Source organism: Microcaecilia unicolor, chromosome 6 (assembly GCF_901765095.1).
Source record: "Microcaecilia unicolor chromosome 6, aMicUni1.1, whole genome shotgun sequence".
Taxonomy (NCBI): domain Eukaryota; kingdom Metazoa; phylum Chordata; class Amphibia; order Gymnophiona; family Siphonopidae; genus Microcaecilia; species Microcaecilia unicolor.
In genome coordinates, this window is record NC_044036.1 from 288,774,688 (window position 1) to 288,792,089 (window position 17,402).

The following is a 17,402-nucleotide window of genomic DNA, read 5'->3' on the forward strand; positions in this document are numbered from 1 at the left end:
AACTAGCAAACAGATTCCCAGTTGTTCATATTTTCCCTAGACAGAAATGGAGTTAAGCCATTAACTGCGTTTTCAGAATTATTTTCAGAGTAGCCCAACTGCAGCCTGTCCATGGGAGATGAGAAGGCTGTAAAATTCTCAGGAGGCAGCTAGACTGAGGGGATAAGAATTGGAAAAAAACCAATATGTGTCACACTCTATTACATACAGGCAGCACAATTCTATAGCCAGCGCTAGGGCTTAACTAGGAAAACATACAGAGCTCCATGCTAAGCTGTAAAAGAAAAGAAGCAGTGCCTTGGACTCTGTGTGGTAGACATCTGGTTCTGGATCACTCAGTTTGAAAAAGTGTCTTAGGTCATAGGACCCCCCCCCCCCCCCCCCCCATCCTGCATTGTACCATCTATAAACCCTTTGGTGAACCAGGACTGCCACTGTAACTGGTTCCACCTGTGTGGGTTTAACCAATATGTCCTAAGGCTAGCAGTAGATCGTTGCCCAGAAGCTGTTATCCTGGTCTTCTAGTTCTCACATGTAACTGAAGAGTTTACAGAAGCAGTAGCAGCTTCCTAGTGGTGGTAGAAACACCAGCCTTTAGAAGGTGAAGCGTGGCAGAGAGCTGGACTGAGCAGCAGTAACTCAGTGGTGCTTTACTATAGGATCATACACCACAAACAAATGCTGATTTTGAACTGGCCCCTAGGATTGTTTTATAATATTTAATTACAACAAAAATAATTTTCTACAAAAAAAGTTTGTACAATGCACTGGTACATGTTTCATTTTGTTCTCTCGTGTTAACTGAACAAGCCTGTATCTGCCCTGTTGGAGGATAAATGGGGACCAGAATCCTCCATCTCCACCCTCCAAAAGAAAGAGAGCAAGCTGTAGAAACAGTGCCACTGCTGCTGGGGTTGAGACAGTGGAGCCTTGCAGCGGGAGGGAAAAGAGAAGGGAAATGCAAAGGGGTGGGTTGACTGGGAAGCCGGGGTCCTCTGGGAAGACAGGAAGGAGAGAGGCCAAAGCCCTACTCCAAAAAGGCAGAAGAGAGGGAGATTGGACCCTACCCTGGGAAGGCAGGAGGGAGGCCAGGCTCTTCTCCATCCATTAGTCCCAGCTATTCTGAAATGGGGAGCGCACAAAGGCAATCGTCAGAACTGAGAACTAGTTCTCCCCACGGATCTTTGGTCTCTCTTTCTCAAACCTTTTTCCACCTGCTCCTGGGGCTGAAGTTTGGGCAGATGGATGTCCAAGTCCTGTAGGACAAAGGACCACTTGACAGAAGTCCTGGGGAAGGGAGTGCTGACTAGGCAGCATTAGAGGTTGAGCACTTGCACTAGTTGTAGGATGAGTATCCCGCACACAAGTCCGATCTCGCTGTGCTCTGCAGGGCTGGCAGCAGCTGATCCACAGTCCTGCTGCCTGGAATCACACTTTGTTTTCTCACACAGGACACCCCAGTAGCCGCTCTGGCACACACAGCGCTGATTCTGGTGACAGGTCCCGCCATTCTGACAGAGCAATAACTCCTCATCACACACATTGCCTGAAAGGGAAAAGGACAGGTTAGCACGTTTTTAAAACTATAAATAAACACATAACAACAACCGTTAGAATTACAACAGTTTTTAAATTTTATTTATATGAATCTGATTTTATTATTCTATCTTGTTAACTCATAGTCATAAACTTTTTCCACACACACAAACATTACCATTCTCTCTCATTCACACACACACCATTTCAACAAACAAATAACAAATTGTAATCTAATACAAATGTACTACAACTGGTACTAACTAAGGAGCAAATACATCAAAACAGAGTTATGCAACTGCTGATTAATCACATTTCAACAAGTGAGTCCTTTCCAAGTAGTTAAATCTCGTCCAAGTTGTATACTGGATTCCATTCACAAAAACCTTCAATACGAATGTTGTATATTGAAGTTGACTCATCACTAATAAATGGACGACTTTCTTCAACCCGTGTATAAGGGCTCAAGCTCAAAATAAGTACTGCAGTCAACGTTGTTAGTTGAAAATCTTCCTCATGAGATTATATCCCCATGTGTAGTCGATACACCACAGAACCTGGACCCTTATACACGGGTTGAAGAAAGTCGTCCATTTATTAGTGATGAGTCAAAGGATATCCAACTTCAATATACAACATTCGTATTGAAGGTTTTTGTGAATGGAATCCAGTATACAACTTGGACGAGATTTAACTACTTGGAAAGGACTCACTTGTTGAAATGTGATTAATCAGCAGTTGCATAACTCTGTTTTGATGTATTTGCTCCTTAGTTAGTACCAGTTGTAGTACATTTGTATTAGATTACAATTTGTTATTTGTTTGTTGAAATGGTGTGTGTGTGAATGAGAGAGAATGGTAATGTTTGTGTGTGTGGAAAAAGTTTATGACTATGAGTTAACAAGATAGAATAATAAAATCAGATTCATATAAATAAAATTTAAAAACTGTTGTAATTCTAACGGTTGTTGTTATGTGTTTGTTAATGAATACAACCAATCATTGAGTGTGAACCTTAATTTATATTGTAAAAATATAAATAAATTCATACAGCATCCTGTGACATAGGAGCCAACTTTCCAAAATTATTGGGGGTGCTAAACCCAATGGAAATTACTTCTCCTTGGACACAGTCAAGGAGTTTGTTCAAAACTGGGGCTGCTCAAGCACCCATAGAGCTGCTTTCTATGTCCTGTGCAATGATTTTAGCTTCAGGTTCATGGAAATACCCCATAGACAGACTCAAAATTTCCATCTAAAATCATTGCCACCTGTTCTGCAGCTGTATAGCTCCAGCAGGCTAATCCTGACATGTAGCACCCTCTGGAGTGCTCAGCTGATTGGCTTCCTCTGACAGATGATGCTAACTGCAACATGTACCTGCTTGGCGGACATGGGAGGGGAGGGGCTTGCAGTTCCCTCCTAGTCTTTCGGCTTTCAGCTCAAGCACAACTGCCATCTGTTGAGCTAGGGCCCTATCAACCTTCATTCACAATTAGATGGGGTTTTACTTTTCCTAGTCCCTGTGCAATTTCCAGGGATAACAAACTCAGCTAGCATGGATTAATTCCTAGTCTGAGCTGGGGAGTGGAAGATCTGACTGAGGAATCAAACTGGGGCACAAACTGGGCTGATGCTCGAGAAGTGCCACTGCCCAGGTATCTCCGAGGAACACCTTTTCTTTCCTTCTTCAGTTTCCTTTGGTTAGGTCCACCTAAGAATATAAAGGGTAAAGAGGCCTTTGCTATTGGGAATAACAAGTTTAAGTTTGAATTTACCACATGAATTCTGGGGGTTGAGCTTAGGATAGTAGATCAGGTAAACAAAGTGGTTAAAAGTTCTTTTTTTCTATTAAAGAAATTAAGGGCTATAGGTAGAAATTTTGAGATCTTGTTTTAGACTTATAGCGCAATCATTGTTGCTTTCTAAATTAGATTATTGCAACATAGTTTATGTAAAGCTTCAAACGGTTCAGAACTTATGCATTTGTCCCGACATAATGAAAAAATAGCTCCAATCACTCTCTTTCATACATTCCACTGGTTACCTGTAATAGCAAGATCTCACTTTAAATTGTGATCTATGATTTTTCAGTCCCTTTGTGGGGACACTCCACTATGTTTGGCTGAGTTTTTCTCTTTTCTAAATAGATAATTATCATGGGGTCAGGTTGTTTTAAAGTTTACGTCAGTGAGCACAGTTAAATTTGTTAGACCGCTGTCTTCATCTCCGTCTTATAAAGGTGCCTCAATTTGGAATTCTCTTCATATCTCAGTTCGGTCGCTGAGGGATTATTTAAGATTCAGAAAACAAGTAAAAGCTTTTCTATTTAGAAAATATGTGGGCTGATTTCCTTAGTTAATTGATGTTGTTTGTAATTCCCAAATTATGTTTCATCTTTGTTTTTTCTAATCTGCATGGAACTGCATAGGCTATTGTGGAGTATAAAACCAATGTGTAATCTTCTACTATAATAAAATGCACCCTCAACTTTCTGAGGACAGTGACGTCACTGCAGGCACTCACACACAGGTTCGTAACTTCATGGTGGTGAAGCCACAACACTCACCATGTCGGCAGGCCCCGCCCTCGCGTCACACGTGATGACGTCGAGGGCGGGACATGAAAAAAAGGCAAATCAATGAACAGAGAGCAGTAGGGAAACATGCGCAGCTTGTTTCCCTACTCCTCCCCTTCCAACAAATCCCAGCCGCAAACGCCGACGTGACCAGCACCCTGGCCCCTTTCAACACATCGCCCCGCCCCTTTGAAGGTACCGGCCCGCCCCCGGTAACACACTCTTCCCCTCAACACCTTCCCACCCCCTGTCACCTCCCATCCCCTTACGCCAATATCCCTGGTGGTCTAGCGGTACCTGTTCACTCGGGCAGGAACGAAGGAAACCCCGCTATCTTGCCCGCAGCGCTGCAGCTAGCTGCCCAGCTGCATCGTGTCTGAGTCCGGCTCTCGGCAAATCAAAATGGCCGCCGAGAGTTGAAGCTGCATCGCGAGACTTCAACTCACGGCGGCCATTTTTAAACGCTGACAGCCGGACTCCAACACGATGCAGCAAGGAACCAAGCAGCACCACTATGGGCAGGAAAGAGGGGGCTCTTTCTTTCCTGCCCCGACTGAACAGGTACCTCTAGACTACCAGGGAGACAAGCGTAAGGGGCGGGGAAGGGAGTCTGGTGCCGGCTAGGGCCCGTTTCATCACCGCCAGAAACGGGCCTTTCCCACTAGTGTAATATAATATAATCTATGGTGCTTCTGAAGGTCTATTAGAATAATTCTCACTTTGTTGGGGCAATGCTTAGATCAGTGAAGGATCCAAATGTGGTGCAATAACGTGAGAGGTGGGTTTAGTTCTAGTCTCAAACATTTTATATAGCAGTAGCGAGGGCCTGTTCATTCCAGATTGAATTCCTGATGTCCAGCTTGCAAATGAAGCTCAAATTCCATCATTCTGAAAGGATCTCGTGGACAGGAAAACTCCAGTCCTCAAAAGTATATATAGATATGGTTTTCAGAATATCCACAATAAATATTTATGCCGGTACTCAAATGCTGGGCCACCCTTCAGGGGTGGGGTGATCACTGAGGGACCCACCCCACAATAGCCAGGCCCCCTGCAACCAGTCACAGAATGTATGACAAGGCAGAATTGGTGTGTAGAGCCTGAGCTCTTTCATTAAAACTTGGGGACCATGGGTCAATTTTAGTAGACAATGAAAAAGGTGCCGGTACTCAGTACCCCCAAGTACCTCCTCAAAAAAAGCCCTGTTCTTAAAATACATCTGCAATCATCTATGCTACAAAAACAGTTAATCTGCATTATTTGGGTTATTTAAAAACCCCAGTTTGTCTCTGGTTCTTCAATGATATCCAGATTAAAAATGAAATGTAAAATGAACACCCTTTAGCAGAAGGTTTAGGGCTGCTTTTATTGTGATCACAACATAAATTCTTGCCTAGTGTGGTCAGGCTGGCAGGGCTTTAACCTCATCTATATTGTATGGTCTCAGCAAAACGGCCAAGAAGGGACTTGGCCATAGCTCAGTAACACAAACCTGGTCCTTACCACCTTATCCTGACTGCCTAATGTGGCTTGTCTTTCCAGGATCCTCACAGATTTAAGCTGTAGTGAACATCTAGATTATGCATTTTTAAAATAGACATTACAAAAGGTTTCCAGTTGTGTCTGCTGAGTCAGCATGAAATGCTTACGTGTGCATGTCTGTCTCCAGTGGTAGCCAGGAAGGCAGTCATCACATTTAGGGCCAGTGGCTCCTGGTTTGCACTCGCAGAAACCAGTTTCATTGCAGCGGTCATGTTTGGAGCCCAGCTGGTTGCAATTACATTCTGTAAAAACACAATTGGTTAGCTGTACCCTGTAGAAAACCCATGGAGTCATTTTTAGGTAAATTTTTCTCAAGGACTTGGGAACTGCAGAAGTGAAAGTCCATGTTGATGATACTTTAAAACCCTCTGCTCAGTGTGCAGCAAAGGCTAAGAAAGCAAATAGAATGGTAGGAATTAGGAACGGAATGGGGAAAAAATGAGAATGTAATAATGCTTTTGTATCGCGCCACTGTGCACCTTGAATACTTTGTGCAATTCTGGTCACGACATTTCAAAGAAGGTATAGTGGAATTAAAAAAGATACAGAGAAGGGTGATGAAAATTATAAAGGGGGTGGGATGATAAACCTAAGAGGAAAGGCTAAAGTGGCTAGGGCTCTTCAGCTTGGACAAGAGACAGCTGAGGGGAGATATGATAGAGGTCTATAAAATACTGAATGGAGTGGAATGGGTAGATATGAATTGCTTGTTTACTATTTCCAAAAATACTAGGACTCGGAGGCATGCAATGAAGCTACTAATTAGTAAATATAAAACAAACTGGAGAAAATATTTCTTTACTCAATGTGTAATTAAACTGGAATTCATTGCCAGAGAATGTGGTAAAAGCAGTTAGCTTAGCAGGGTTTAAAAAAGGTTGGGATAATTTCCTAAAAATCCATAACCATTATTAAGATGGACTTCGGAAAATCCATTCCTTATTTCTAGGATAAGCAGCATAAAATCTGTTTTACTGTTCTGGGATCTTGGCAGGTATTTGTGACCTGGATTGGCCACTGTTAGAAACAGGATACTGGGCTTTGATAGACCTTTGATCTGTCCCAGTATGGCAACATTTATGTTCTTACGTCTGTGATCTAATGTGAAGTGCAGACAGGACCAGCAGAGACAGAACAGAGACTAGAAAGGCCCCAAGGACCCTCTTCAGGCCATGCTTCCTTTGCTTGAAGTAGGCTTGGGATGGCCCCCTCTGGTATGGTTGCCAAGGGGAATTGCCTTGGTTGCCATCACCTAACTGGCCCCGGGTGCAACTATCTCTCAGGGTTTCCTAACTACCCAAGCCATGCAATCACCCTTTTCATATGACAGATGGACTAGCTTGTTGTTCATGAGCTTAGAGTCACATCTTGTTGCTAAATTACTTGGTCATCATTCCCAAGACTGAAGGTGGAAAGGGATAAAATGCATTGAAACAGTACAATTTACCCCTTACTTGTGAAAATGTCTGGGAATATTAAGTGACAGTAAACTGGGAATAACTGTACAAACTTAGGCAGCAACCAAAGATGAGCCAAACTTGGAGTATGTCATAAAGGGGACAGAGATAAAGAATAAATATATCATTCTACTAGTCTAGAAGGAATTCATCATAGTTTCAGGACAGGACTCAAGTTTTGGGCTTGATCTACTGTCTACCTAAACATCCTAAATACCCATGCATTTCGCAGCGCACCTATTACCCAGAACCCTCCTCTGTTCTCTATCCAGGTGCCCATTAGGGTCTTGAAACACAGCCCCTTACCGATGCAGACATTCTCATCATCCAGCTCTGCTGATGTATTGCGATAATAACCGAGCCGGCAGTGCTGGCAATGCTGGCCTCGAGTGTTGTGTTTGCAGCTCACACAGGTCACCACATTCAGGAAATCAATGTAACTGCAGCGGTTGGAATGACCATAGCACTCGCAATCTAATGGGGGAGAGAAGGACAGCAAGGTCAGGCAAGGAGTGCAAGAGGATGGTGCTTGAAGAGCACACTGTATGCAGCCTGCCTGCTTCTTACAGATCCAGGCAGAAGAGCTGCAGAAACCATTGAAAACAGAAGAAATGTATGAACGTTGGGAAGAAGCCCTTGTATGAAACCACACCATTATTGTATCTTAGAGAGTACAGATACACTAACTATTACATTATTAATATGGCCAAGCATTTTATAACCATTGTTAAGTGTGGACAGCAAGTGAAGAAATGGTAAGGGCTCTAGAGGAAACTGTGGTCTGTGGCTCCTAGCTGAGGCCCATCACTACTGTAGCTGGGAAAAAAACATTACTCCAACAGGGGCTAGTTCTAACTGTCCTTGAAGCCTATCAGAGCTGCAGGCAACTGGTGGACATCCCCAACCCCCCCCCCCCCCCCCCCCCCCCAAAAAAAAAACATATAAAATGTAGAGCAGGGATTCTCAACCCAGTCCTCAGAACATACCAGGCCAATCTAGTTTTCAAGATATCCAAAATGAATATGCATGAGATACATTTTCATTCTCTTCCTCTTTTGTAAGCAATTTTATCTCATGCATATTCACTGTGGACATCCTGAAAACCTGACTGCCTGAGCTGGTCCCGAGGACTGGGTTGAGAACCCCTGCTATAGAGTAGGGTTTCTCAACCCAGTCTTTGAGACACATCTATCCATGAATATGCATGAGATAAATTTGCATGCATTTCCTACACTGTATGCAAATCTATGTCATGTATATTGTGGATATCCAGAAAACCTGACAGGCTAGATGTGTCCTGAGGACTTGGTAGAGCAATTCTTCTCAACCCAGTCCTTGAGGCACACCTAGTCCCATCAGGTTTTCAGGATACCCACAATGAATATGCATAAGATAGATTTGCATGCACTGTCTCCTTAGTATTATTTATTTATTTAGATTTTGCTCACACCTTTTTCAGTAGTAGCTCAAGGTGAGTTACATTCAGGTACTCTGGATATTTCTCTGTCCCAGGAGGGCTCACAATCTAAGTTTGTACCTGAGGCAATGGAGGGTTAAGTGACTTGCCCAAGATCACAAGGAGCAGCAGTGGGATTTGAACCAGCCACCTCTGGATTGCAAGACCGGTGCTCTAACATCTGTCTCATGCACATTCATTGTGGGTATCCTGAAAATCTGATGGGATTAAGGTTACCATATGTCCGGTTTTAACCGGACACGTTCTCTTTTTGAGGACATGGCCGGGCAACCAGGCGGGTTTTGCCAGCCTGCCAGTTTGTCCGGATTTCCAGACAAACAGGCAGACTGGTGGGCATAGTGGTGTCCTATCCCCCACTCCCTTTACCTTACTATACTGCCCTGGTGGTCTAGTGACCTCTTCAGGGCAGGAAAGAGCCTCCTCTTTCCTGCCCAGAGTGCCTGCATACTGTTCCTTGCCGACGGTCCCAGCGCTGATTCAAAATGGCCACCGAGAGAAGTTTCACGAGGCCGCTTCAACTCTAGGTGGCCATTTTGAATCGGCGCCGGGACCGGAGTCAGCAAGAAACAGTATGCAGGCACTCCGGGCAGGAAAGAGGGGGCTCTTTCCTGCCCCGAAGAGGTCACTAGACCACCAGGGCAGAACATTAAAGTAAGAGGAGGGGAGGATAAGACACCCTTAGGGGTGTGTGATGGGGGGGGGGGGGTGTGAAAGGGGTGGGGTGTAAAAGGGGGTGGGTTTCTAACAACACTCTCATATTTGACAACAGTGCAATAAAGATAATTTTCTTATGATAAGGAAATGATCTTTATTGCACTGTGGTGAAAGACCAGTTCTACATGAAGGCATTGTATACTGTTAAAGGCAGATGCAAGTTCAGCTCAAGAAAATAACTATTTTATAGATGTTTTCTTCCTATATGTTGCTGAACAAGGAAGATCTAGTTAAAAAGAAGAAAAGAGAACATTTTATAACAACGTGACACCAGAGACTCTAAGATCAATGTTTGTGTAGGGAATGATCAGCAATGTAATGTTATGTAAAAGGGTGTTATAGGGATTGAAGGAGTTTAATAGCTAAAAACAGATAACAATGTTTTAAAGTTTGTGGTGTGAATGGTGTATGAGAGTGTTGTTAGTGAGGATAAAGGGGATTTATCAAAAATATTTTTAAAGGTATTTGAGAAGTTGTGATAATAAAGAAAATTTCATATGAAATAAAATGGAGGTTACTAAGAATTGATATATGTCTAGCTTGTAACTAGATTGAAATCAGGATACTCAGTAGTTGCTGTAATGCATATTCATTAGAGATAAAGCTGACTGACTGGTACTACCCCAGGACAGGTTTGAGAACAAGCAAGTTAAGGGGTCCTTTTACAAAGGCATGCTGAAAAATGGCTTGCGGTAGTGTAGGCGCAGGTTTTGGGTGCACACAGATCCATTGTTCAGTGCGCCTGCAGAAAATTCCTCTTTTTGCCGAAAGTGGATGTGCGGCAAAATAAAAATTGTCGCGCATCCATTTTGGGTCTGAGACCTTACCACTAGCCATAGACCTACCAGTAAAGAATTTAGGCAGTAATGACCTACATGCATCAGATGCCTCTTGGCGTGCATCCACTATGTGCGCCAGAAAATAAAAAATATTTTTCAGACGCGCATAGCAGATGCGCGCCAAAATTGAAATTACCGCAAGGGCCACGTGGTAACTGGTCGGTAACTCCAATTTGGCACATGTTGGGCATGTTTAGGTGCCTACACAGCTTAGTAAAAGGGGCCCTCTGTGACCTGCTGGTCTCACAGTGATAGGACTAGAATTTGGATGGCAGATTTCAAAGCTGCATGGCTAAAGCTAAGTTACACAGACAGCAGATGCATGGCAATGAACAAGGTGTAAGACTCTAATACATAAGAGTCAACTTTTCAAAATGATTGGGGGTGCTGAAATTTTTTTTTTACAGGAGGTGCATTCCCCCCTCCCTCTCCCTCGTCTCCCCTCCCTTGTCCCCCTCCACCTCCCTCCGAGTTCCAGACCCCCCTCCCTCCCAGTTCCAGTCCCTCCCTTTGAGTTCCAGGCCCCCCTCCCTCCCCTCTCTCTCTCCTTTCCCTCCCCCTCCCTCCGAGTTCCAGGGTCCCTCCCTCCGAGTTCCAGGGCCCCCCTCCCTTCCTCCCTCCGAGTTCCAGGGTCCCCCCTCCCAGTTCCAGGGCCCTCCCTCCGAGTTCCAGGGTCCGTACTCCCTCCGAGTTCCAGGGCCCCCTTCCCTTCCTCCCTCCCAGTTCCAGGGCCCTCCCTCCGAGTTCCAGGGTCCATCCTCCCTCCGAGTTCCAGGGTCCGTATTCCCTCTCTCCCTCTGAGTTCCAGGGCCCCTCCCTCCCAGTTCTAGGGTCCCCCTCCCTCTATCTCTCCCTCCCAGTTCCAGGGTCGTCGTCCCTCCCTCCCTTCCTTCCTTCCTCCCTCCCTCCCTTCCAGGCCCCCTCCCTCCGAATTTTAAAAGTCATCTATCTTACCTCGTCAGGGTTACGGCGGCAGCAGCAGTAAAAAGCGTGCAGGCTCGATTAGTTCAGTTTTCCATTCTCTCTCTCTCTCAGCTCTCGTCCCGCCCCTCATTTCCTGTGTCCGCAAGGGCGGGACCAGAGCTGAGAGAGGGAAAACTGAACTAAGCGAGCCTGCACGCTTTTTACTGCTGCTGCCGCCGTAACCCCGATGAGGTAAGATAGATGACTTTTAAAATTCAGAGGGAGGGGGCCTGGAACTCGAAGGGAGGAGGGAGGGAGGGAATGAGCTTCCGCTGGGTGAAATATTGGGGGTGCTCGAGCACCCACAGCACCCACGGAGTCGGCGCCTATGCTCTAATAATACTTATCTTTTTTGTTCTACTACTCAATGTATGTAGTGCCTACTCTAAAGAATACAGTCTAAGTGGGTACCTAAGACAAAGGCAGATTAAGTGACTTGCCCCAGGTCACAAGAATTGTCAGTGGAGAAGCAAAATTGAACACTGACTTCACTGTTCTGAGCTCCATTGCTCTAAGCCAGTGATTCCCAAACCTATCCTGGGGGACCTCCATCCAGTCAGGGTTTCTGGCTATCCACACTGAATACGCATGAGAGAAATTTGCATGCAGTTGAAGCAGTGCATCTAAATCGATCTCATGAATATTCATTGCAGATATCCTGACTAGCTGGGGTTCCCCCATGGCAGGTTTGGGAACCGCTGTTCTAAGCACTGGGCTACGTCCTCTCCAAAAAGACACTGTCACATAGCATCACAAGATGATGGAATATGCTAGAGCAGGGATGACAGTGCTCTCAGAGTGTGCTGTGCCAATGTCCAAAGGCACTATGTCACATTCTGTGAGTGTGCATTTGCAGTAGTCCAGAGAGGCCCAGCACCTGACCTCCTCCAGGGCAGGTCACTCAACCTTCAAATTTCTGGCTGCATCCAGCAAGTTCTGCTGTGTGGAAAGCTACAGCTGCTTGTGCTTCCTCAACTCTCTGAGGATAGTAATATTGCTCTGAAGAGACAGCTTAGGCAGAAGTATCAATGAGGCACACTGAAGTAAAGCTCTCCCATATTGCACTTCTGAAGCTGAAACTCTCCCATTCATCTACTCTAGTATCAGTCACTAGACCCCCTCTGCTCACCAGTGTTACATCCTCACAGAGCACATCTGGCTGCTATCAGATTTGCACAGGGCTTTTTTTGAGGGGGTACTTGGGGGTACTGCGTACCGGCACCTTTTCCATTGTCTGCTAAAATTAACCCATGGTCCCCAAGTTATAATGAAAGAACTCAGGCTCTACACACCAATTCTGCCTTGTCATTGATTCTATGACTGGTTGCAGGGGGCCTGGCTATTGTGGGTGGGTCCCTCAGTGATCACCCCACCCCTGAAGGGTGGCCTGGCATTTGAGTACCGGCACCTTTTTTGCTAGAAAAAAACAGACTGGATTTGCATGACTTGGAAGAGGAATATGGCCTCGGGAACCACCAAAGAACCCTTCACACAGCATCTAAACCATCCTCCTCCCTGTTGTTTCAACTATTATTTTGCATTTCCTGATTTTGTACAGTATGATCAGGCCTCCTTTCCCCCTATTCATCTATACTGTACTGGGGGATGGGAGTGTTTCCTGTTCTTACTTTACAAAGTTTTGCTAAGCTTTCTGGGATGGAATTAGGTGCTCTGGAAATCTTTGATGGTACTTGAAACAATGAAAACAGTTTCTCTTGTTGTGACAGAGACATTCTTCAGCTAAATGGATAGTACAGGACCAGTGTGGGAGCCTAACAGAGAAGCATGAGACCTCACGCCTACTGCTGGCACCATGATATATCACCCACTCAGAGTGGAGCATTCCACACACACCACTGATAACAAACATACTAGCAGTGATTACACATGGATGCACTGCACTAAATATACACTGATTAAAGCCACACACAAGCATAAATTACAAAAACATGATGATGACACACTGATTGTAAACACATATATAGTGTGATTCCATACATGGCACACTGATTTACAGAAACACCTAGCTATGACATCACCCCAGAGATGATGTTGGACTCCCTGGATAGGTCTTTCTGTCTTTATCTGCCATCATATTCTATGTTTCTATGCACACACTCATGGCTTTTACATTTACATATACAAATACAGTCATGGAATGCACACAATTCCCTGTATATCCATCCCATTGCAGTCTGAACACTATCTGCCACACAAATTCATCCAGAGCTGGAAACTGGAAATGGTACCTGTTCATGCAGGCTTGCCAACAGTAGGGGGCGCCATATGATTGTTTTATAACCCTGGAGAAACTTACCCAAATGAATGAAAAAAGCAGCAAAAACGCTGAAAAACTTTCAAGATGGGGTTAAGGGGGGTAACCTCTCTGCTTCCCTATATAGTACAAAACATGATATATTATTTGTTCTGCCAGCACTGGTCACTGGCAATTTGTATGCATCCTATGTGACATCCACTCTTCTCACAGGAAAAGCTATTCTCTGGCTGCTAGCAGTCTCTTAACAGGTGTGCAGTCTACCCAATGGGCAGGTGGCATTAGCCTGAGGGGATGCTGGTAAACTGCTATTTCCATGACAACAGAGGCCAAGCCCTGTCTGTTTGTCTGGTTTGATCAGCTGTGATAAGAGAGAATGTCAGATGTGCTCAGATCTCACTCTTTCCTCTTACCATCTGCATGAGACTCATGTGCACTCAAAGGAGGGTGATCACAGCCCATGCAGTATTCATTCAGTTCTCTTGCTCCACAGCACCCAACCTGCACACTTACATTAACTGAATTACATGTATGTGTGCACATGCTTCTCTATGTGCACATGAACTGAGTTAGCTGCATCCTCAAGAATTCAAGTTAACAAAAACGAAAATAAAGCCTGCATAAAGTGGTAACTTTCTGTTGGACTAACATAATCCATTTTTTTACTTTCAGATGCTTCCTTAAGTCAGATCTATTCTGCTGTACCCAGGATCCCTGCCCTAGACCTGTTCTGGTTTGAAAGTTAGGAAAATGTTAGTCCAAAAAAGTTCAAGTTTATTTTACAAAACCTAATTACTTATCTAATGTCATAGACTTTAAGGCAAAGTGCAAACATAACAAATATACGAGCCACCTCTTTACACCCATCCCACTTTCCGCGCCACCCCAATTACAGGCAATACTACTTAAACACTCTTTCAAAAAGTCTAGCTTTCACAAGCTTCCTAAATCTCAAGTAGCTTTCCTCTCTTTGTAACAACCTGGGAGTAGTGTCTGATGAAAGTCAGTCTGACCTCAGCTACCATTAATACCACCACCGATCATTGCAAGAAAGATCTCAGCTCTTGCCCAACTATCTCAACTATTCTGTCTCAGCACCTCACCAACCTTTCTGTATGAGGGGACCCAAGTCACCACACCCTAAAGATTAAGAGCATTGAAGTCCCACAATTGAACTGTTTTGCACCAGACCCCCCACCCCCATGTTGGGTCAGATGTGTCCAGCATACTGTCCCCAAAAAAGGCCAGTTCAGGTCATACGAACCCAGAGTTCATTTCCAGGGATGAGCAATGGTTCTTTCAAGTCTACTTGGCTAATAAGTAGTTTATGAACTTTTCCTATCTTCTTTTAAATCCATTTGTGCTCCTTGTCCCTGTTCACAGATAGATCCATTTCTGTATATTTGACCAGTTCAGTGAGACACTCCCAGATCTGGGCTGAGTCCTGGGCCCTGATCTTCTTTCAGCTCCTTGCTCCACAAACACCAACAAAAAGCCTCTCTCCAGTCACCCTTATGCTAATATGTGAAAGAAAAGAGCCAAAAGGAATTCCTCTCCCCACCTCCAAACCATGGGATCAGGAAGGACACACCGACAACTTCTCAGGGCTTGTGTGACTAAAGTCAGCTTCTGCTGGGCTAACTGGATGATGGGCTCATGTTCCTGTCCTGTGACCAGGAGCTAAAATGAGGTGGTGGGACACAGACACTGGCTGTATATACAACCCACCCTGCCACAGCCCGGCAGACTCATCACATCTTCCTGTGTACAAGATTCTTTCTCAAGAGTGTCTTCCTAAACATTTCCAACTCCAATGCATTGAAATTACGAATGATGAGGAAATCTTCTCCTCGGTATCATCTGCACAATGCTTCCGTGACTGTCCTGAAATTCTATGCTTACTAACCATAAATCCACTCAGGTTCCCTCACTTCTCCAAGGCAGATGGGTTGCTCTTTGCAACCTTGTGTTGTGAAGCTGATTTGGGGATTATGCAAAGCTGTTGAATGACCCAGTTTCTGCAGAAACACTATTTGCCAATTCTGGTTTCTGAAGTTGTGTTTCAAATCCCTGATGAAAATAGTCAGAACAAGAAAGGAGCAAAGTCTTTGTTCTACGGTGCACTTGGAAACCAGATTAAAATGGGTCAAATAAGTTGGGCATATCGGCAAATCCTACAACTTCAAACTAATCTCTTTAGCTAAAAATGTCAACATAACTTAGAATTTCTAATCACAGAACGAACACTCAGAGTATTAGGAACCACTCCCCTCAGAAAACAACTTATTGTTTATATTTATTTTCATTTGAAATACTGCCTTTACAAAAGCAAAGTCAAAGTGGTTAACAGGATAAAAAAAGAAAATGCAACAAAAGAAAGGAAATACATTATAATGATAGGAAAGAAATCAATCATACATAGAAATCAGTCATATACACATATACATACAAGAACAGACTAAAATCCAGCCACCAGGCTCTGTGTTGCCAGAGGGTAAATTAAAAGCTAAATTTAAAAAATGTCTCTTAGGTAAAGTTCTAAATTTGAGGAAGGAAAGTTCCAATTTGAGAGAAGGGGGTAAGTCATTCCAAAGACTCAGTGATAAGAAGTAGAAAGTGGAGGTCCACATGGTTTCGTAGTGGGCAAGTCTGTGAGAAGGAAGAACTAGGTGATGGGCGTCAAGAGAGTGAAGAGAATGAGTTGGGGTATAGTGAATTACAACAGATGAGAGATAAGAGGGGGAACCAGAATGGAGTACTTTATGAATAATAACCAGAACTTTGAAACAGGACCAAAAAGGAAAGGGTAGCCAGTGAAGCAGTAGAAAAAGAGGGGTAACATGGTCAAAGCTTCCTAGCTTTCAGTTGTAAATAGGCTGCTGAGTTATTCAGGGTCTGAAGGTGCAGTTGAGTATGAGAGATACTAGCATAAACCAAATTACAATAACCTAGGTGTGAGATGATGAATGCATGAATGAGAGTGTGCATAGCGGAAAAATCCAGATACAAGCAATTTAAAAATGGCTACAAGGCAACGATCAAGGAGACTAAATGTGTTATGTAAAGAAGAGATCACAGTCTTAACTTGTTTAGTAGCTACCGATTCAAATTCAGTCTACAAAGGTTAAGTCACAGACAGTAATGTAAGATCATCGACAGGAGGAAAATTAGTATTCATGATAGAAATTTATTTTGCAGTATTATCTGCAAACTCCTGTCATGAGATCGGATCCAGCTTTGATGACTTATGTAAGTTGCTGGTAAGACCTTGAACCATATCATCCTTGTCATCACATTAGCTCTCAAGATCCATTAAAAGCAGCAATGTGACCACCTCTGTGTCACAGAACGTACCAATTCCATTGAAATCCCTGTAGATAAATAATCACTTTTGGCAAACCCTTACTGCCTATCCAAGAGCAAGTGTACCCACATAGAGGTATAGGCTGCAGTTCCACAGTGCCTCACCTGAAAGCGCAGCAGCGGCAGATCGGATTCGTCTCCCTTCGGGCCTTCCCTCCCTGTCTCCCGTGCTCGTCTGATGTAACTTCTGCAAGGGCGGGACAGAGGGAGGGAAGGCCCGAAGGGAGGCGAATCCGATCTGCCACTGCTGCGCTTTCAGGTGAGGCGCTGTGATGATTTCAATACAGAGGGCCTGGCCCGGTGGCGGACGGAGGGAGGCGGGTGGGGACTGCGGGGACGACGACCTCGGGGGCGGGCCCGGCCCAGTCTCTTGGCGGCCCTGGCTGATGGTTCTTTCCATTAACACGGCTATCTGGAAGTACTGTTTTATAGTGTGTGCTGATGGTTGTTTCAGTTCATGTGGCTGTCTGAAAGTTCTGTTTTATATTGTATGCTGATGGTTCTTTCTATTAACGTAGCTGTCTGAAAGTTCTGTTTTATATTGCATGCTGATGGTTCTTTCCGTTAATGTGGCTATCTGGAAGTACTGTTTTATAGCGTGTGTGCTGATGGTTGTTTCAGTTCATGTGGCTGTCTGAAAGTTCTGTTTTATATTGTA

At 44.3% G+C, this 17,402-nt stretch overlaps 1 protein-coding gene across 2 annotated transcripts in view; it reads right to left on the reverse strand.

Annotated features, from left to right (window-relative positions):
- Positions 1 to 776: 776 nt before the first annotated feature.
- The window catches only part of NTNG2 (netrin G2), a 69,351-nt gene continuing 52,725 nt past the window's right edge, over positions 777 to 17,402 (reverse strand). For both annotated transcript variants that reach the window (XM_030206456.1, XM_030206455.1), the window contains 3 exons: positions 7,420 to 7,587; positions 5,764 to 5,898; positions 777 to 1,546 (listed from right to left, as the gene is read on the reverse strand). In XM_030206456.1, the coding sequence (XP_030062316.1) occupies positions 1,317 to 1,546; positions 5,764 to 5,898; positions 7,420 to 7,587 (533 nt within the window). In that variant the 3' untranslated portion in view covers positions 777 to 1,316. The remainder of the gene's footprint in view (positions 1,547 to 5,763; positions 5,899 to 7,419; positions 7,588 to 17,402) is intronic.